This window comes from Rhodnius prolixus, unplaced genomic scaffold, assembly GCF_049639745.1.
Source record: "Rhodnius prolixus isolate KJV_2025 unplaced genomic scaffold, Rpr scaffold_5, whole genome shotgun sequence".
In the NCBI taxonomy this organism is placed as follows: Eukaryota; Metazoa; Arthropoda; class Insecta; order Hemiptera; family Reduviidae; genus Rhodnius; species Rhodnius prolixus.
Window position 1 is genome coordinate 25,038,886 of NW_027411624.1, and position 22,274 is coordinate 25,061,159.

The 22,274-nt window shown below is 31.3% G+C and overlaps 1 protein-coding gene across 1 annotated transcript in view; it reads right to left on the reverse strand.

Moving 5' to 3' along the window:
- Window positions 1-1,915: 1,915 nt before the first annotated feature.
- Window positions 1,916-22,274, reverse strand: part of LOC141457685 (uncharacterized) — a 39,529-nt gene continuing 19,170 nt past the window's right edge. Inside the window, exons 2-14 of the mRNA XM_074134893.1 lie at window positions 15,660-15,928; window positions 9,899-10,053; window positions 9,351-9,474; window positions 9,137-9,267; window positions 6,752-7,049; window positions 6,468-6,670; window positions 6,146-6,389; window positions 5,340-5,484; window positions 4,353-4,516; window positions 4,067-4,270; window positions 3,805-3,972; window positions 3,384-3,547; window positions 1,916-3,100 (exon numbers count right to left, since the gene is read on the reverse strand). Coding sequence (XP_073990994.1) covers window positions 2,774-3,100; window positions 3,384-3,547; window positions 3,805-3,972; window positions 4,067-4,270; window positions 4,353-4,516; window positions 5,340-5,484; window positions 6,146-6,389; window positions 6,468-6,670; window positions 6,752-7,049; window positions 9,137-9,267; window positions 9,351-9,474; window positions 9,899-10,053; window positions 15,660-15,756 — 2,424 coding nt within the window. The 5' untranslated portion in view covers window positions 15,757-15,928 and the 3' untranslated portion in view covers window positions 1,916-2,773. The remainder of the gene's footprint in view (window positions 3,101-3,383; window positions 3,548-3,804; window positions 3,973-4,066; window positions 4,271-4,352; window positions 4,517-5,339; window positions 5,485-6,145; window positions 6,390-6,467; window positions 6,671-6,751; window positions 7,050-9,136; window positions 9,268-9,350; window positions 9,475-9,898; window positions 10,054-15,659; window positions 15,929-22,274) is intronic.

A 22,274-nucleotide genomic window follows, 5' to 3' on the forward strand; every position in this document is an offset into this window, starting at 1 on the left:
CTATCCTCTTGCATACATATTGATGGAGACATTAAAGCAGTATTTATGAAAATAAGGAACAATAGTACAAATATAGAATCGAAAATAAAAAGGAACTAGTTGTGAGCTCTGAACCAAACTTAACGATCATTGAAACTACTGGAATAAGAGAAGTATATTTTTATTTTAGTTGACCTATCAACTTTAGAATATTTCTATTCTAACTAATTCACAAATTTAAAATTGTTAATAGTAATAATAATAATAAAATCTTCGACGTATTAAACAGGATAAAAAACAAAAACATAAATATACGAAACTTCTTAGTTTCAGTAAAAGGAGACCCTTATTTTTTTTATTACTTTAGTTCTACACCTAAATCATTGAACAGTAATTATGCATTATATGAGATTAAAATGTGTTCAAAAAGCCTCTTGCTGCTTATCTTTCTATCTCCTGATTTGGACGGTAGTAATTAATTAATTATGAAAAAAGATTTATTTCGCTATATTAACCGTTTCATAAAATTGAATTCTTTGCTTAAAAATATAAAAAGCTATCTGTCATTAATGTCTTTTCTTGAAAAATCACTCTGCTGATTTAAATTTGTTAGTCACTAGTAATAGAATAGTTTTAAGATCCGAAAATTGTCAAAAATCGATTGGTTTAATAGTTTTGAGAAATTCTCATTTATTTTCCTTAGTTCTGTATTTTTTTTATTTATTATTTACTTCAAACGACATTTGATTTCAACAGAAAAATGTAACAAAGTTTTTATGATTTATTATTGCAACGAGCATTAATCTAATACAGTTAATGATTCTAAAAACCCATGTCTCGGATGTAGTTTTGATTATTATTATTTTGTTTTTTATTAATATTATTATTGTTATTAACTTGTTCTTTCCTTTAGAGCCCGATTCCCACTCCTTAAATTGAAAAGATTTCTATTTATTTATAGCATTATAAGCTTTGAAAATGTTTTTTCTTTAAAATGTTAGCCACTATTTCCTGCCAGACGATTGTATTCATTTCAGTATTCATACAATTCAAATGTTTAATTTTTATTTTTTTGTAAATATGATAATAAAGTTTGTTTTCTATCTATCTAATGATTCTAAAGGGGAATACAATTTGCGTTTATTTAAAATATATTTTAAATTTCATGTACTACCCAAAAGAATAATTTTTTTACTTAGATCCCTGAATTTCTAAAATTTGTAATAAGAAATACTATCAATTTCACTGTTTTAGAATAATACAGTTCAGAATGGTCTTAAAGGAAGCAAATTTCAAACATTTACAAGGGCCCATATGCTTTGTAGTCCCAACATTGTATTTGATTTAGACGTATAGAATTATTTTAAGTTAAAATGCTGAAAATAAAGAAAATTTTTCTGAAATGAAATATTCAAAATATAATCCAAAAAATATGATGTACAATTTTCTAAGAAAAGTATAACTTCTAAATAAAAAACTTAAATTGCTTTGAATTTATTGCTATTTTTTAAATTTAGAAGTATTTTGTTTGTATTCAGAACACTGTTTTTATTATTGAGTTGTAAATTATTTTATATCCATATTTACAAATTATATTCATAAGTCACTTACTAGTTTATTTCTTGCAAGCTTTAGTAACGACCGTTAATTTGTTTTTTGTTTTTTCATAGAGCAGCAACATTACGTTGAAATGTCAGGTTTTACTATTAAATGGGGACACTTTTGGGATATCTTGTTACTATTTCTATTTTTGGTGCTGTCTAGTATCCTTCTAAGTATTTCTCTTTCACCAAGTGGTCCATCATTTGCAGCACATACCTTCACGCATTTAAAGATTAATGACTTTTTCCAAGTACTCTTTACTCTTTTTCTTCCTTTCTTTTTATCTATTGTTGTCAAAATATATATATTTCTATCCTTTACCTTTTCTCATGAATACTCAAATATCTGCCTCAGATCCTTTCCGAACCTTACAGAACCGTTTAAATAGGTCAAACATATTTGCTAAAGAAATCTTCAGCATCCAAATTTCAAAGACCGATGTTACTTCTGTTCTTATCCAAGCCGAATTTCCAATTTTTGTGAAGAGGCCCTTACGCTGGTAGCTTGAGACCTGACAAGTGCAAAGCGCATGAGCTCTGCCTCATGTTCTTCTTAAATTCCATCAATTACAGGCTCTGAGACTATTATTTAATCTATCACTACGATTTTGACATCCACTTTCAGCTTTAATATCAACTTAAGCATCCATGTTGTTTTGCCAAGAACAATCGTACATCGAACAAACCAAACGGCCCTATGACATCTGCATTGCTCACTTTAGGATCTTCTAGTCAGTATAAATAGAAAACTTCCGTTTCGGATGTAAAACTTTCATCTTCTATCTGGCTTTTCGCGTAGTATTAAGGATGGCAAAACGTAAAGGATTGCAAAAATATGCAAGGAAGAGCAACCCAACAAGCAATGGAGATGCTTTGTTCATATTTTTATTATACCGAAAACAAAACAAATAATGGTCAGGCTAATAACTGCTTCCAGAAACAACTTTCTTTAAAAAAAAACAACAAAAAATCTCGTCATTATAATATAAACAACTCAATAATCAATATTAAGACATCACAGACAATCTGATTCAATCATTTCTAAAATATATTTAAAATACAAATCTAAAATACTATACAATTTTTTAAAAAATAAAATGTTTAAAAGAAATATTTACAATTGTGGGAAGTACACTTCTCATTTAATTTTATATCTTCTTTAAAAATAATTTTTTAGAAAAAATACCTAAACATTATCTTGCATCTAAAGCATAATTATTCTGAGTTGTACTACCAATATCTCCGCTAGCTTCGAAAGCTTTATTGCTGTGCGTACCATTTTCTTCTATGCTATTATTGTCTATTACATTATTACTTTTCGCTCTATTCATCCTCAATTTGGCTATATTTTCAATTATTTCATTACTTTTATAATTATTAGAAAATGTAATGGCCGCATGCATAGGCATCGTCTCTTCATTAATGGTTTGAATAACGTTCTGATCTTTGTTGATGCTATGGTTTGTTGAAGTTTGATTTGTTTTCTCACAATAGTTTCCTTTCTCTGGGGACGTTTGCTTCTACAAAAAAGATTAACCAAAAATTGTAATTGAAGTCGCTAGGTTGTTAAAAATTAAATATCTATATATGTATATGTAATTATATTGAAAGCATTTTTCTTGAATCGGGAAAAATTGAAGAAAAAGAGTAAGCAAAGCCGCGTTCCGGCAAAATTAACGATTATTAGAAATTTGTTTTTTAGACGGCAATAATCACCACAAGGGTCGTGTTTAGAGATTTTAGGTATTTGGTTATTAAAGCATTGAACATGATAAAATATGGAGATCATTTTTTAAAACTTACATCTTTCTCTACATTCTCATCAGAATGTCGTATAATATAAAATTTATTGAACAAATAATATATGCATCCAGTAAGTAAGGTAACTGCCGCAAATATTTGGTAAGTTGGCCGTGTACCTACTGATTCCATTAAGAATCCACCAGCCAAACTACCTGCACCTTTGCCTTAAACAAAAAATTTAAAAAAACATTAAGTTTAACACAAGTTAGGTAATATTTTCCACTTTAACCAAAAGTATTTTCTAATAATTCATATTTAAAGTGTTGTTGGTCTTTATTCAAGTGATTTGCAGAAAGGTTACAGTAAAAATAGGAATCTCATTTGCCTTAAATTAAAAAAAAAGAAAAAAAGAATATGAACCATTAAAACTTAAAATAAGATTCTAAAATTTAAAAATGAAGGCTTGCAGAAAAGAACTAACCGACTCCAAAATACAGTCCGCCTAGAAGCCCTTGAATGCTAGAATCAGTGGTCATTGTTGATAGTTTTGCTGCATAAGTTACAGCAGCCGTAAATGATAATGATGATGTAACAGATTCCATCGCTTCAAATATTAGACACATCCATGGATTATAAATCAATGAATAACCTAAAAATGAAGAATTTAGAAAATTAAATATAGAATAAACCACAGAAGCTGAAGTCATTTAAATAGTCAGCATTCTTAATAAACAAATTCATACCCAACAATCTGATCGCATAAAATATGAAACCAATAAAAAGAACATTGGCGTGGCCAATACGATCAATAATCGGGCCGGACATAACGAGTAATGGAAGTCCAGCGATACCTCCTACTGTGATCGTGATACCCATCAGAGATCGAGAGGCGCCCAAATCTTGCAAGAGCCAAAATAGAAAACTTTCAATATATCCCCAAGCGGTTCCTAAAAAAGTATTTTAATAATAAACAAAATATTAGGTGTACGTATCAATGTAAAATTAGTTAGATTTTAAAGTTTGTCTTACCTAAAATAAAACATGTAATAAACAGCGCAACGATTTCCACTTTTTTGAGTACTGTCAGAACATCAGATAAAACATTTGTCGCTGGTGCTTTAAATTCCAGATTTATAGTTAACATAAGCAAAGCACTAACGATCTTCAATCCCGCATATAAATAAAATGCAGGCCTGCAAATAATTAAAACCAAAACGTTTACCTACCACTTACAAAATATTTCAACTGCAAGTTGATTTTTTAATTTAAAGAACATCAAGTTCCTTCTAGAGAGCGCTTAGACCAAGATTGATTGTTTCAATTCGTATTGCCCACGCATATGTAGATTGTATATTAATTGTCTAAATCTCCTAATTCTCTGATCTCACTACAAATATATATTGATTTATTAAAAGAATGAGTTACTTGACTAGGAACTTTCTGATGTTACGGATTGATTACTTGTGCGTCAGAGATGGAAGTAAAGTAGGTTATCTCTAGGATACCGTTACTGTATCTTAATTATGTATGTTTCTGTTTAGCAGAGCGGAATCACTTCTAAACTTCTGCAAGGAGGTAAAAGTAATATTTTTACAATAATTTTTGCACAATTTTTTAGGTATTATTCCACAGCAGATATTGGTACGCGACGCTGAATTCCTCGCTTCTTAGGTCTATTAGTTGCTGCTTGTTTTCGGTAACGTTACGCAATTAGTATGTTTACTAAGTTGCAATTAAAGTTAGAGAAATGTTACTGTAAAAGTAGATGAAACAACTTTCGTTTTAGTCTTTAGTTGAAGCGTAATACATGATCTAAATTTTAATAGCAGAAACCATGAACACATACGTATGTATATGTGTTCTCTATTTCAGCTTACCACTTTAATTATAGAGTTTAATTATTATTATTTTTTCCAATAGATATTTTTTCGGCTAGAATTTTATATTTTGTGGCTTTGATGTTTTATAAATGACCACACGCTTTTAAACAAATATTTAAAAAAAAATAATAATCACCTAAAATCTGTGAAATCTTTATTGGCACTGGCGTAATCAATGAGCCAGCCAGATAATGGTGAACTGATCATACCACCAATAGTTGCGTAAATTCTTTGCAGACCATAATCAGCTTTATGCTCTCTAAGTATTGCTATGACTGCACCTAAAAAACATTCATTAACCAGTTCTAAATGATTGCATACATGCATGAATAATAATAGAACTGTACCGTAACAAGTATGTAGCGGTACTAGTGACAAGTAGCTGACGCACTCCATGCAGGCACCAACAGTCTTATAAATTTGTTACTTAAGTATTCAGTTTTTATGAGGAAGGGTTTACAGTCGATGAGCGCAGACTAGTAAGCAACAAACAACCACTTCGCGTACTGGAAGTTTTTATTTGAAAGAAAAATTTTAATAGTAAAAGTATTTTACGTAGGAATTTGGTACTTGTATCCTTTCCTAACTGATGTGTTAAACTTCTAAACAATTCTATTAAATAAAATAATTAAGGAAAGGTCTAGGTCACTTTCTAAAAGTAGTTACTTAGTTTGAATAAACAAATGGAACAATTTATTGTTTAAGTATCACAAAAGAAAAAAAATAGAAGATTTCGATCAAATTACATCAATCAGAGGTAATATTATTATTATTTTTATTCTTTCGCGTACCCCTTTCATAGAAATATTTTTATAAAAAGAATGGCTATAATTTGTGAAGATTTGTTACAGTTAAAACCATTTGAACTTTATTTTCTTAATTTCTAATCCACTATTATTCATTGGCTTATTCAACGAAGAATAGATCCTAAAAATAACATACCTTCAAACATTGCAAAAGCTGTTCCGCTGATCATTGAAATAAACACTCTGATAGTAAGATACAACCAAAAGGTTAATCTTATATCAAACTCTCTAGTAACATCTTTATTGGTGCATATTGCAGTTCTAGGAACAGTGGCCAGACATCTTGGTTCACAGTGTGTTAGTTTCAGAATTGTATCCACCTCTAAGGCATTATCTTTATTTAACAAAGGTACCTCTACAGACAAACTTTGTGGAGTTATCTAATTCACATAAAGAAAAAAGTATAAGTTTAATGAATTTACAAAATCTTGAATCTTTCAGTATTCAAGGAAACTTACAGAACTAATACCGAATGTACGCCAATAACTAACGCTTGACAAATTCTTAAAATTCGGTTTCATTGATTGAAGTATGTAAGTATTAAATAAATTGTTTGTTGCAGTCAAACTGTTGTTCAATATCACTTTATAGTCAACAGGAACATTTGTTATGTTTGTTGGAACTTCACCATGCTCCAATTTGATAGTACAAGTAATATTCTCTGAAATCCAAATGAATTCTTAGAAAAATTATGGGCAAATTTATAAATTTTATTTCTAAAAACTACATTTTACTATATTACCTCCATTAGTCGCGGGCGAACATTTAAAAGTATACAGTCCACTTGTTGGGAAAAAATATTTCGATTCAGATAATTTTCTAACTGATGTAGTAAAATGTCCTTTGTTTTTCATTTTTCTGGCATTTCTAATGTCATCATCTACATATCTCTCCTTATACAACGGCAAATCTTCAGATCCAAGCGTATATATGTATGCATCAGTCGTATTATTTTCTTGCATCGCTCTAACAATTACTGTATAACTTCTCGTGCGTAGTACGGCCTCAGCCTCTTCATTCACAGTTTTTGGCCCTCGATCCTGAAAGCTCAACCAGACACTAAGATAGGAATCTAGCTTTTATTAACATGCTTTAACATTCTTATTATTTGTTTAAGTTTGTGTTAATTATTATCTTTATTATTAAATTGAAAATATCGAACCAATTACTTTTTCCCAGCCTCTCGTCAAGGCACTTGTTTTTGAGCTGTTTCTACTACGGCCGGAGTACTCTTCAACAATGAAATGAAGAGGCGGGTTTTAGCGTTCGAAAAGGATACGTTTAGATATCTATTTTGCAATTAATATTACAATCGCATATGTTGATTTTTAGGTATTATGGATAAACTTTACAAACTTTATCACATCATATCTATTCAATCCAAGCTTTATCATATCTAATAAGTTCGCGGAAACAGCGGCGTTTGAGATTCGCCTCTGAAAATGGCAAGCTAATGAAGTTTAGCGATTTAACATTTTCCATTAGAAAATAATCCTACAAACCGGCGACGATTCCTGCACCAACGTTTTAGAAGTCGTAGGTGAAAAATTCCAGTTAGTTATTTTACTCAAGAGTTGTAAATAATCATTAAAAGGGCTAGATGCACCATATCTTCAGTTGCGACTTCATAAACTGAGTCATGAAAAATTAAAATTTAAAGAACTGTACAGAAAAAACTTTGTAAATCACAGGATTTTAAAGAAAATTCTGTTAATTTTGTAATGTACTTGAGAAGCACAATCTCTGGAAAAAGTAAGAAAAAGCAATACAAAACCCACAGGTAAGAGTAAGTGGAGCAGAAATTTATATCTACCCTTTCCGAAAATTTGCCGACAGAACTGAAGAAAAAGGAAGTTATAGGATTTCTTCGTTTCTGCGAAATTGGAATAAATAAAAAAAATTGTAGTGTTTACAATTAAAAGAATAGATGTTTATTTCCTACCTGAATTGGATGTTCTAATTACATATTATTTTTTTTTACATTAGTAACGATTTACATTAGTAAGCAGAGATGTTTATTGTTTGCTGAATTAATATTTGTTTATAATAACACTAGACAGAAATAAGAAAAGTGTTTGATAAATAATAATAGCCTTCGTCATGATGTAAAAATAATATATAATAGAAATTTGATTAAATGAAACAATTATTTTATCTTCCATGTGTTATGCAATCCATATCTGGGGGCTCAGGTACTCCGACATAATTGAAAGTACACATTTACAGTTTTTTAAAAGATGCTTGCACCTAAATAAATCCGTACCATCTTATATGATAAGGCTGGAGTATGATATTTCACATGTTAAACTAATAATGCTAAAACTTGCCTTAAATTGGGTTTTAAAATTACTTTCAATGAATGAAAATCGCTTTCCTGAATTATGCTTCGAAAGACTATTGTCTTTCTCTTCAGGTGATTTAAGAAACAACTCCAAATATAACTGGGTTTCTCAAGTCGTTTTGGTTTTAAGAGAAATAAATGAAGTGAACATATTGAGCATTTGTGATCATCAAATATTTAAGGACAATTTACGACGAGTTTTGCCCTTCTATCAGCTTTACCTTTATAATTCCGACCATGAAAAGTTGCATGCTTCTTTATATATGGACTACCTGTTTTCTGTTCGTGAAGCCTGTCACAATTCGAAAATTTAACTTTTGTTTAAAACGCTTTATTTTTCAAGTTAGACTTTCAGGCAAGCATATTTTTAAATTTTCTGGTAAGGCTGGTAATACCTATTATTTGTATTATTTGTAATGTATAATTTATGCCCATTTTGTAAAAATATTGAAGAAAGTCTTTACCACTTTTATTGTATTTGTCCAGTCTATAACATGTTCCCTAATAAATTCATACCATTATTCGCTCTAAACACAAGTTTCGGCTCTGTCTTTTCACACGCTCTCCAAAATTCTACCCATAGTCTCTATATCTACACATTATTTTGTTTCAAACTAAAATCATTTCTTTTTTCTTTTTCCACTTTTTGCAATATTTACTAATCTAATAACAGTTTAAAATTTTATAATTTGTTATAGCACTGTTATGCTACCATTATTGTACACTTTTGTATTATTGTACCCAAAATATGCCGCATTATGGAAAATATAAAGTGCATATACTTACATATGGTTGGAAATTTTCGGCAAATCTTGTACATATCATACCACACGCTTGTAACTGTAAATTCACTGGCAAGGTAATATTGGAGTGTCTAATGCAAGGATACGGTTCGGCTATTTTCATATCTATTACACCTTGAAGACATTATTTATCATAAATTTTATGTGAATATGTTCTTTAACAACAAAAATATTATAACAAAATCAATAAAATTTACTTAGATTAGCGTTGATTTCTAAAATTGTATTTTCTGGATATGAGATAAGAATTCGGCCGACAGGTACCAACAACAGTAGCAGAGATGCCGCTCCTCCAAGACCACTGAACAGTGATAATATTATCTGTGAATTAAAAAAATGGTATGATAATTAGTTTAAATTAAAAATTAAAACGAACCCAATTATAATTTTCTCTCAACCCTTTCTCACACTTGCAATCGTTCAAATTTTAGATGTGATTTAATCGGAAATATATGTTTAAAGACCAATGAACAGGAAAATATGGTTTTTCGTTTAAATTGCTCTCTGTGCGGGTACGTCGGCCTCTCTTCTTTGTCTCTAAGTACATCAGAACACAAAAACTGAATATGCAAATTTGATATTTAAATTAATGCCAGAATGGGGTTCGCTTCAAAGTTAATAAGTCCTAATCAGAAAAGGATAAACTAATAATGAGTAGAGCAACACTTTCTGAAGTTCAATTAAATACAAATATCGGATTTAAAAGAATCGGAAAAATAATACTAAAAAAAAACAACAAAATTACCTTGAAATTGCCTATTCTATCGGCAATAACACCAGCTATTGGTGGCATTATTATGGATACAATCGGTGTAACGGCGGACATTATAGCAGTTTCCTCTACATTTATACCCAATTCTCTCATATGTATTGTCAAATATGGATACAGAACGTATATGGCTGCAAACAACAAATTGCACTTTGAATTTTAAAAAAATTTAAGAAGAGCTATGATGGCTATGGATCTTAATCTTAAATGGCATTTGCTAAAATAGTGAAGATCTTTTGCTTCTTTGCCCATAAAAGTTAAATATTATACACAATTTTAGCCAAAGTGGAACATGCTGAAAGGTAAAGCAGCCTATTATTAATGCGTTTGTGAATGGCTGATCTGTAGTTATAGCTTGAAAAATATTAAATTATCTCTAAATAAACTTACAGTAGTTGCCTTAAACAAAGCAAACAAATTAATAATATTCAGCGCTAAAGCTGTATGGAGGTAAAAAGACTTTCACATCAATGTTCAAGTAAGTAAAAAATAATTTTAACGAACAAGAAAATAATACTTTTCATAAAACAAAAAAAGAAGTTTACAAAGAATAACAATTATGTTTACATCATTGCTTAAGTGTAATTGACCCAAACTTTTTGTTTGTATTATTCATAATTATCCGATAATGAATATTATCAGAATTAATATTATCAGAGTTCAGAATTAAATATATAATTTATGTTATGATAATTATATTGAGTTCTTATTACATTGAGAAGAATGAAAGGCTTTGATAGATGTAATTTGAAAACGGAACAATATTTACTCTTTTCACCAATAGTTCTTATATTACAGTAGGTTTCATTATCAATAATGGTAGTTCTAACATACTATTAAACATTTTAATACTACCTTTATTAGTAGAAAGTGTAATTATAAAAAACTAGAACTTCAGTAATTAAAATGTGTTTCCCCATAAAATAATCAACTTGGGCTAACTAATAATAAAAATTAGCGAAGGCACTAATAATCCTACTTACTACTTTTATTACAACCGGTCCAATTCAGGACGACTATGTTACTGAAGAGTAGTTTCTCCCAGAAGAATTAGAAAATGATGAGTTAGCAAGAGAAAACTGTCCTGGAAGTGAGGCATTACAAGACTTGTATGGGCAGCTGCGACCAGGTAAGTCTGATGCACACATAACTCTAGACAACCTACACTGACCATTTAAAGGGAGCAAATTCTTATTGGAGGCTTAAGTTCGACATTCAAACAATTTAACCTTCTGGACGACAGATTTTACTCATAAGATAAATATTTATTCTACACTTAGCAAGTAAGTAGTTTGCAGAAGCTCCTGTTCAGTCTAGAAGTTTGATGTAGTTGTCTTGAATTTATAGATAAGGTATAACTGGGGATCTAAGAATGAATTAAGGATAATGTAACTACATCTGCAAATCAGCTGGTTAATCCTACATAGGATCGTATCATACATACATCGTTGTATCGCGTCATTTAATAACTCAAGAAAAATTTAATATTGAATAATAGAAAAATTCTGTGCCAAAAATAGACACTCACTTTCTCCAATCGATTTCAGATATCTAAATGATACTGGACTCCATGTACTCATGTGATTTCGAAGGTTTTTCGACTAAGAAATAAGAGATCGTTGACAGATGAGCTAGAGAAGCTGCCAAAATACCTTAATTACATTACATCACACTGCAAGTTTGACAGCTAAATTTTAATGGATGTAATTACATTACATCACACTGCATGTTTTTTAAAAAGACAAATCTTTTACTATTTGGCAAGGTGAATATTATAGTTCTCCTTTATGATTAAAGTACCGGATATTATTATATTCTTTGGGCATCTACATAAGGTTAATATTCTCGTAACCAAAAGTCAGTTTCTACAGCGAGTAAACTGATTTCGGTAACCAAAATAATCTGTGAAAACAAGTTGATAATACAGAATACGGTTGAAACATTTTTATAAACAGTACAGTTGTTTAAATTCAATAGGTTTGCTGCATGACCGAATAAGCCATCCAACCATACATGCAATTTCTCGCGTTCTACTTTCAGCCTCGCTTGCCTTCTGTTTTAGATCAGACCACAATGACAAATGGAGATTTTAAAAGGTAGTAAAACTTTTTCTAGGTTTTCGACATTCATATTCTGTGTGGAAACGTCTATGTTCTTTCCTTTCTTTTTTTTAGAGAGGGACAGTTTCTTTTGTTGAGAGTGAATGTTTTTAGATTTTAATTCATTCACTTTGATTCTCCACTTTTACGGTTTACTTTTACAGGATCTAGATCAGGGGTGTCAAAATCAATTTAAAAAAGGGCCATTTGCTGAAATAGGCAAGTTTTTTACGCGGGCCACATCACATTTATTGTACAAATTTGATTTGATAGTTATGATTCATAACATCACAATCCAGAATGCTATAGAAATCTAGTTGAACTGGAATCCAATTCGGTGTTTTCCCGTTGTATTTTACCTTTCTTTTCCCAAATGAAGGCTACCCTTTATGTCTATTTGAGCTCTGGCTATAAAAGTAACTGACAGAGAAAGGAAAAGTAGAAATCTAGACGAACTGGAAGCCAATTCGGAGTTTTTCCCTTGTATTTTACCTTTCTTTTTACAAATGAAGGCTACCCTTTATGTTTATTTGAGCTCTGGCTATAAAAGTAAGTGACAGTGACAGAAAAAGTTGAAAACTAGACGAACTGGAAGCCAATTCGGAGTTTTTCCTTGTATTTTACCTTTCACTTCCCAAATGATGGCTACCCTTTATGTTTATTTGAGCTCTGGCTTTAAAAGTAAGTGACAGTGACAGAAAAAGTTGAAATCTAGACGAACTGGAAGCCTATTCGGTGTTTTTCCCTTGTATTTTACCTTTCTTTTTACAAATGAAGGCTACCTTTTATGTTTATTTGAGCTCTGGCTATAAAAGTAAGTGACAGTGACCGAAAAAGTAGAAATCTAGACGAACTGGAAGCCAATTCGGAGTTTTTCCCTTGTATTTTACCTTTCACTTCCCAAATGAAGGCTACCCTTTATGTTTATTTGAGCTCTGGCTATAAAAGTAAGTGACAGTGACAGAAAAAGTTGAAATCTAGACGAACTGGAAGCCAATTCGGAGTTTTACCCTTGTATTTTACCTTTCTTTTTACAAATGAAGGCTACCCTTTATGTTTATTTGAGCTCTGGCTATAAAAGTAAGTGACAGTGACCGAAAAAGTAGAAATCTAGACGAACTGGAAGCCAATTCGGAGTTTTTCCCTTGTATTTTACCTTTCACTTCCCAAATGAAGGCTACCCTTTATGTTTATTTGAGCTCTGGCTATAAAAGTAACTGACAGAGAAAGGAAAAGTAGAAATCTAGACGAACTGGAAGCCAATTCGGAGTTTTTCCCTTGTATTTTACCTTTCACTTCCCAAATGAAGGCTACCCTTTATGTTTATTTGAGCTCTGGCTATAAAAGTAAGTGACAGTGACCGAAAAAGTAGAAATCTAGACGAACTGGAAGCCAATTCGGAGTTTTTCCTTGTATTTTACCTTTCACTTCCCAAATGATGGCTACCCTTTATGTTATTTTGAGCTCTGGCTATAAAAGTAAGTGACAGTGACAGAAAAAGTTGAAATCTAGACGAACTGGAAGCCAATTCGGAGTTTTTCCCTTGTATTTTACCTTTCTTTTTACAAATGAAGGCTACCCTTTATGTTTATTTGAGCTCTGGCTTTAAAAGTAAGTGACAGTGACAGAAAAAGTTGAAATCTAGACGAACTGGAAGCCTATTCGGTGTTTTTCCCTTGTATTTTACCTTTCTTTTTACAAATGAAGGCTACCTTTTATGTTTATTTGAGCTCTGGCTATAAAAGTAAGTGACAGTGACCGAAAAAGTAGAAATCTAGACGAACTGGAAGCCAATTCGGAGTTTTTCCCTTGTATTTTACCTTTCACTTCCCAAATGAAGGCTACCCTTTATGTTTATTTGAGCTCTGGCTATAAAAGTAAGTGACAGGTACCGAAAAAGTAGAAATCTAGACGAACTGGAAGCCAATTCGGAGTTTTTCCCTTGTATTTTACCTTTCACTTCCCAAATGAAGGCTACCCTTTATGTTTATTTGAGCTCTGGCTATAAAAGTAAGTGACAGTGACCGAAAAAGTAGAAATCTAGACGAACTGGAAGCCAATTCGGAGTTTTTCCTTGTATTTTACCTTTCACTTCCCAAATGATGGCTACCCTTTATGTTATTTTGAGCTCTGGCTATAAAAGTAAGTGACAGTGACAGAAAAAGTTGAAATCTAGACGAACTGGAAGCCAATTCGGTGTTTTTCCCTTGTATTTTACCTTTCTTTTTACAAATGAAGGCTACCCTTTATGTTTATTTGAGCTCTGGCTTTAAAAGTAAGTGACAGTGACAGAAAAAGTTGAAATCTAGACGAACTGGAAGCCTATTCGGTGTTTTTCCCTTGTATTTTACCTTTCTTTTTACAAATGAAGGCTACCCTTTATGTTTATTTGAGCTCTGGTTATAAAAGTAAGTGACAGTGACAGAAAAAGTTGAAATCTAGACGAACTGGAAGCCAATTCGGTGTTTTTCCCTTGTATTTTACCTTTCTTTTTACAAATGAAGGCTACCCTTTATGTTTATTTGAGCTCTGGCTATAAAAGTAAGTGACAGTGACAGAAAAAGTTGAAAACTAGACGAACTGGAAGCCAATTCGGAGTTTTTCCTTGTATTTTACCTTTCACTTCCCAAATGATGGCTACCCTTTATGTTATTTTGAACTCTGGCTATAAAAGTAAGTGACAGTGACAGAAAAAGTTGAAATCTAGACGAACTGGAAGCCTATTCGGTGTTTTTCCCTTGTATTTTACCTTTCTTTTTACAAATGAAGGCTACCCTTTATGTTTATTTGAGCTCTGGTTATAAAAGTAAGTGACAGTGACAGAAAAAGTTGAAATCTAGACGAACTGGAAGCCAATTCGGTGTTTTTCCCTTGTATTTTACCTTTCTTTTTACAAATGAAGGCTACCCTTTATGTTTATTTGAGCTCTGGCTATAAAAGTAAGTGACAGTGACAGAAAAAGTTGAAATCTAGACGAACTGGAAGCCAATTCGGAGTTTTACCCTTGTATTTTACCTTTCTTTTTACAAATGTTTATTCGAGCTCTGGCCAAAAAAGTAGGTGAGCGAGAAAGAAAAAGTAGAAATCTAGACAAGTGTTGTCAAACTCATTTAAAAAACGAGCAATTAGATGCAACAGGCATGATTCAGGCAAGCCTTATTAAATTTACAAATTTGATTTAATAGGTATGATCCTCAACATCTCAACCCAAAATGCTCTTTTAAAGGTTTTCGCTATTGGGATCAGTTTACAGTATGTGAGAGGAGAGTTTTTAAATTGGGCCGGAAGTAGTCGCCCTCAGGCCCCCATTAAAGGCACTGGCCCTTGGGTATACTTGTCTTCGGTTGTTTATGCGCAACGGAATAGTGTGTACGGTATTGCTGTGATCTCCTATTAGGCGCTATTTTCTTTGTAACAATTTTTTATATTTTCACTTATTTCCTTCTACGATATAATGCTTCCTTGAGGAACTCCAGGCTGTGTTGGACAGAACTGTAGAAGGAGAAGAACATTGTTTGACTCTGAATTTTACCACTCTTGACTTACTTATGCATTTCTAATGTTTTAATATTTTGTTAGAAGTTACCATCATGGACCTTTATTGCTACAATTTAAATATTGTAATGATAATAACTTACTTGACGAGTGGACGAAAAATAATAGCTTAAGTGGCAGTAATTCTTTCTGCCGGAAATCTGAAGAGATCCTTTTAAAGAAGTTTTCTAAAAGAAACATCTTTGTTGATAATTATTGTTTCTCTATATGTATCTGTTCTGTGATCCAGCAGTAATGAAAAGTTGAGGTGAGCAAATTAACTTTGCTCAATATCTCCTCACCTGTCCATATCAGTATGTCTCATCTCTGATCAACAGACATCTGGTACCAGACGCAGTTTCACATATCGCTCCTGATAACAAAATAAAGAAATCTTTAGTTTAAACTTAATTTCGGCTAAAATATATAGAAATATTTTTAAAGTAAACTACTTGTGTACGGGAAATTTAGGAAAAACATTCTACATGTTTTTACTTTTGAACTGTTTCTATGAGCTAAAGTTAATTTCTAAATCACAAGAGGAAGGCTAAACAATAACTAATGAACTGAATAATTTTCATAGAAGAATGAACGTTTTTACCATTTATATATCCGTCAACAAAGATTTATAGTTTGATCAATCAGTTTTGGCTCAATATCTTACCACTACCGCTTTCATCCCAAAAAATACATTCCTGTACCAGAAAATAATAATAATAACAGAATAAAGAAAAATCTTATTAATTGAATAGAATATGAAAAACAAGAAAATAAAAAAAGTTTAAGAAATAACAGAAATCCTGTAACTGTAAACTAAGTTATTGTTTATCCTGTTATACGTACAATAAACTCATTTTTAAACGAACGATTATTAAGATTAGGCCAATCGCAACCATTTAACAGATCTGCTATCACAACTTTCTTGGACAGAAACTAGCTTTTCATTAAATATTCAGCAAATCTAGGGTAAAGATAAAAACATAATGAAATTATGTTTTCCACATCATGGGTTCAAATATTGTAAGTATTACTTTTATGTTGCAAACTGTTCAAATTCAAGTTTTTGAAGGCACCCCTTTTAAGTTTTGCTATCCATCTAATAGTTGAAAGGAGCAATCAGCATTCAAATATTTACTTACATCCAGATTGAAGTTTAATAATTATAATAATTAAATTAATTAATAATATAAAATTAATAATAATAATAATAATAATAATTAATTTAAGTTTAATATTTCAATTATGATGATAAAAGACTGAGTTGACAATTTTTAACACAACTTTTTCTCCAAATAACTTTCCTTAATCCTATATTTTCTGTCTTATAAAGTTTCCAGAGTTTATCTTTTACCATACCAATTTCTTTTTTATACCATAATTTATTCACTAAGATATTCACGAATCTAAGAAATAAAAAGTAATAATGTAAATTATTTAGAGAGTTATTGAACAGTAAATCTTTCCATTTTTTACAACCAAGTTTAATTCGCATTAGAATAATTTCGGCCTCTCTGCTAAGACCTTTAAACATTTTTATTGAAACTACATATTAGAAAATCCAACATAACACCATCGACAGGTTAGAAGGGATTTTGGCAATATTATACACTGGAATTGAAAGAACTATAAGAAGCATCTGTAGAATTGAAGAACTGTAAGATCTTGATACTATGAAAACCACAATTATAATTAATAATTATTATAACAATACTTTTTTAAAGGTAAAGCGACCGTATAAAACATCTGTTATGAACACTCATATGATTTGTCTTACAATTCTTGGTTTTTCAAATATTATATTACTTAATCTCCAAATTTTAAATCATTTAATTGTTGTTTTCTCCGATCACCCAAAATGAATTTCCATAGAGAAATTATTCAATAAAAGTTATATATCTATGAGTAGGTAGTATATTAAGAGAAAAAAAATCGATGAATTATTATTAGCTGTTGAATTTTTGTCTAACTTGATATACTGAAAACAAATTTAACTCTCCAATTAATGTGTAAGAGACGAGCAATTTCCTACAATGGTCCTTAGACTTTTCATTTATTTATTAAAATTAAATGTATAGTAAAATTATCTTTTAAAAGTAAAATCTAGTTACCGTAAAAGTGTTTCATAACAAAGTTTGTTTTGGTTAATTTAAGAAACTAAAGTGAATTTAAAAACTTTCTAATCTTATTGGAAATTACATTTTACAATCCGACTTTTCCTTTTAAATTTCAACAATCCGTAAATAACCGGCATCTCTCTAAAATAACATTTAAAAGTTACAAAATTATTGTAATAATTGGAATACTGCACGTGCCTTAATATAAATAATAAATTTATTTTTAAAAACAAAATCTAAAATTTGGCCGCTGAAGATCATTTGCCGGCGAAAGGTTTAATTAATATTAATTGATAAGTGATGACTTGTACTTAATTGAATTAATTCCAATAACATTAACAAGCCCATAATTCTCTATTTCTCTACATAATTGAAACAACACATTAATAAAAAAATAAATACACCTAAGGTATAGCAGAAATTCGCTTCTCAAAACATTTACATTGTACATGGGCTTGATGAAACACTTTTTCACACGCTTATAACAAGACAGAATTTCTCTCACGACCTCATATTTTTCTCATGCATATAAGAGAGTTTCTATTACTGTCGTAACTATTAATTTTTTCTACTGAAAAAGTCAATGCGCGCTGCAAAGTTATCAGCTTTAATCAAACCGCATCGGACAGGGAAGAGAAATTTACAAGACTTACATAAATTATCATAAAAAAACAATGATAATGAAATAAGTCCTGAAAACTATGTTTTACAGTTTTAAAGATGGCCTAATCAATCACAAGGATATATGAGATAAAAAAAATGCACTATTTACGTAAATACGAAATATAAAAGCAAACATAACAGAGAAGGCGAAGCCTGTAAAAGACAGATTTGTCAATTGCAAATAATCATATTACAGTTTCTTATCACTTACAGACGAGATAATGAGGCAATAATTAGTAACTCCTCCAGGATCGTCAGGTGATTAAGACTCTCTTGAGTATCTTGGAAACTGTTCCTCTCAGTCCAAATCGTAAGTGATAAACCCAAAATCTATATTCTCAAACTCTGTTCTCTACATTTTTCTTCATTAATGTTGATGCACTCCTATACATATATTACTTTCAAGGTGCATCTTTAGACCTTGTTCGGAGACGTTTGAAAGTTGGTCTTTTTTTTTTTATGCAATTAATTATTCAATAGAATGCAGTAAATGGTGAAAATGTGCAACACTTTCAGGTAATCATTATGAGCATGTAATTGGCATTAATGCAGTTATGTAACGATTTTGCTACTGCCGCTTATTATAATACATTCTTTTGATTGGACAAGGATATTCCCACAGTATCTTTGATATCAAATGTAGTAAGTAATTTGTTTATTGTCATTAAATTTTCCCGGACACTGTCTGGGGTAATGATTACTGCCACAGGAAGGAGAGGGCAAAGAGGAAGTTGTTAAATTTTTATCAAAGGCAAATCATTTTAAGAATTTGATGAACTTCCAATGTTGGATTTATAATTTTTTTTTCTCGCTTGCATCAATTTAATTTGATACTTTTAAACAGAGTAAATTTAGTGTAAAGTTGTTCTGCCAACGTCTCTACTCATGTAGCAAACATAATCTATGTCTTATCCAATCATCACATCTACTTTCATTCTTTCATGTAGCTACCAGTGGTTTATATAAAAATTATAAACAAATTGAAGATTTTGATTAATATTTTTGATTTTGAAAGAACAAGTCACAAAAGTTAACGAATTATTTTAATAAAAGCCACCACCAAAATAATTGTTACAAACCAAGATTTATATTTTACAATTAATCCAGATGCAACATTATTTTTAAAAATACTGCAGAATATTTTTATGATAATAATGAACAAAAAAGAATGCAGATATTAGATATTACATAAGAGCAATTTAAAAATAAAAGAAACTGATGCGCTCGCGGAAAACATAAATATGGAGCCAAAATTTAAGGCAAATCCTTCAAATCGAAAAAGCAATTTACTTTTTTTTTTTTTTTTTTTTTTTGGCGCATCAACAGCTGAGGTTATTAGCGCCCGGAGCTTTTTCCAGTGCACTGCCGGCCTCCGGACAGTGTTCTCTCGTTATAGACAACACTGTCCATCACCGGACAGTGAGCTGTAAGAAGCTCCTAGAAAGAGAAAATCTAAGGGCTAGCTGCTGGATTCGAACCCGGGACCTCCGCGTGGGAGTCCAGTATGCTAACCACATAGCTAATCCCTTCCCTCCTCAATTTAATTACTAATCCGAAAAATGTATTAATAATCAGAAAGAGAAATTCAACATTGAATATTTCTTTTATGTGAATTGAAAATAGCTTCCATTAGAGGAAAGAATAGATTTTATTAATTAAACGTGTTTTCAACTAAATAAATTCATACTTTTTTTAATAAGACGAGATTTCAACGTTGCAAAGATTTATTGCAAAGGCAGCATAGAAAGAAATTGAACATACTGAAATAATAAAGTGAAAGTAAGCGAAAAAGGGAAGAATCTTTTTGCGAATCCTGCTGGCAAAATATTCTTCGAATATCAATAAAATATTATAAAGGTGTTGGCTACGAATCCAGATTCAAATAATTAGTGGGACCTGGAATAAATAGAAATTCCAGTTCGAAAACCCGAGAAAAGTAAAAAAAGTTGAGTAGATTGATGCTCCAATCAAAAGTGATGACATTGGATAATAATATAGAAAGTAAAAGACTTCCTTGAGTTGAAGTACACGTATCCTTGGATGAAACCAAGTTGTTAGCGAACAATATATTGCATGTTACGACCTTTAAGCTTAAGAATGTGGTACTTAGTATTTGATAATGTACATGTAATGATTGTATGAGGAAATATTGAAGATAAAGAGCTCTCAGGGGCTTATACTCAGTCAAAACACATAAAAAAAAAGGTAGGTCTTAAAAGTGTGTGCTAAAAATAAGTCCACCTCTATTTAAATACCCTTGGAAAAAATAAAATAAAAAATTAGAAGTCATTTACAAAGGAACTCATTATTATTAAAAATACAGATGTACTATTTTAATAGTCATAATTTTAATAATAAATATAATTTTGAAATATTATAAAAATCTTATAAATATAAAAAAAAAAATATACTTTTATTATAAAGGAGGAGAATTGTTGCAACTCGTTCGGTTTTGCATTCCCCAGGTATACGAGGTGTGTTCAAAAAGTATCGGGAATTTTCGTTTTTTGAAAAAAATATTTATTTATTCATCTACATTGATATTGTCGCCTTCAAAGTAGCCCCCTTCGCATACAATACACTTGTGCCAGCGCTTTTTCCAATCCTCGAAACACTTCTGAAACTCGATCTTTGTGATAGCTTTCAGCTCTTTCAGCGATTCGCTTTTAATGTCATCTATGCTTGTAAAACGACGGCCTTTTAATGTTCTCTTTATGTTTGGAAATAGAAAAAAGTCACATGGAGCCATGTCTGGCGAATATGGAGGCTGGGGCATCGTTAAAGTTTTGTTTTTGGCCAAAAATTCACGAACAAGCAATGAAGTGTGAGCAGGTGCATTATCGTGGTGCAAAATCCATGAATTGTTTTGCCACAAATACGGGCGTTTTTTTCGGATTGCTTCACGCAAACGGCGTTGAACTTGTAGGTAGTACTCCTTATTGATTGTTTGACCTTGTGGCAAGAATTCATGATGCACTATGCCATTAAAATCGAAGAACACAGTGAGCATAACCTTCACATTCGACCGCACTTGTCGAGCCTTTTTCGGTCTTGGCGATCCAGAATGCCTCCACTGGGACGATTGAGCCTTAGTTTCGACATCATATCCGTAAACCCATGTTTCGTCACCTGTTATAACACGTTTCAGTAGATCCGCATCGTTGTCGACTTCATTGAGTGACTCTTGAGCAACTTCCATTCTCCGCTGTTTTTGTTCGAAATTCAACAATTTTGGAACAAATTTTGCTGCCACACGTTTCATACCCAAAACATCCGAAAAAATTTCATGGCATGAGCCAATTGATATGGCAACATCATCAGCGACTTCTCTGATTGTGATTCGGCGATCGTTCATAACCATTTCTTTCACTTTTTTCACGTTTTCATCGGTTGTTGATGTGCTTGGACGTCCAGGTCGTTCGTCATCTTCAACGTTTTCGCGGCCATCTTGGAAACGCTTATACCACTCGTAAATCCTTGTTTTACTCATAGCAGACTCACCATATGCCTTTATTAACATTTCACACACTTTATTACACTTTATTTCATTTTTTACGCAAAATTTAATACAAATTCTTTGATCCATTTTTTTTAACAAACAAAAATCGCCAAGCTAACCTTAACACGTCTAACCTTAACGGCTGCCACTTAAGAAGTAAACAATGAATATTACTGAAAATTTTATCGTACTTCAGGGGCATGTGTACCAACATAATAAAAAAAAAAAATTTTACAATCACTCTCCAAACCCGCGAAATTTAAAAATTCCCGTTACTTTTTGAACACACCTCGTACACATCGAAATACTAAAAGGGAGCCCCCAATAGATATTTTAGGGTCGCTGTAATTTTAAATCACTATTATAATCATTTCCATCATCTAAATGATTGTAGCAATCTTCTCAATGGTCATTCACCTTGGACTAAATAATTTCATTAGCTG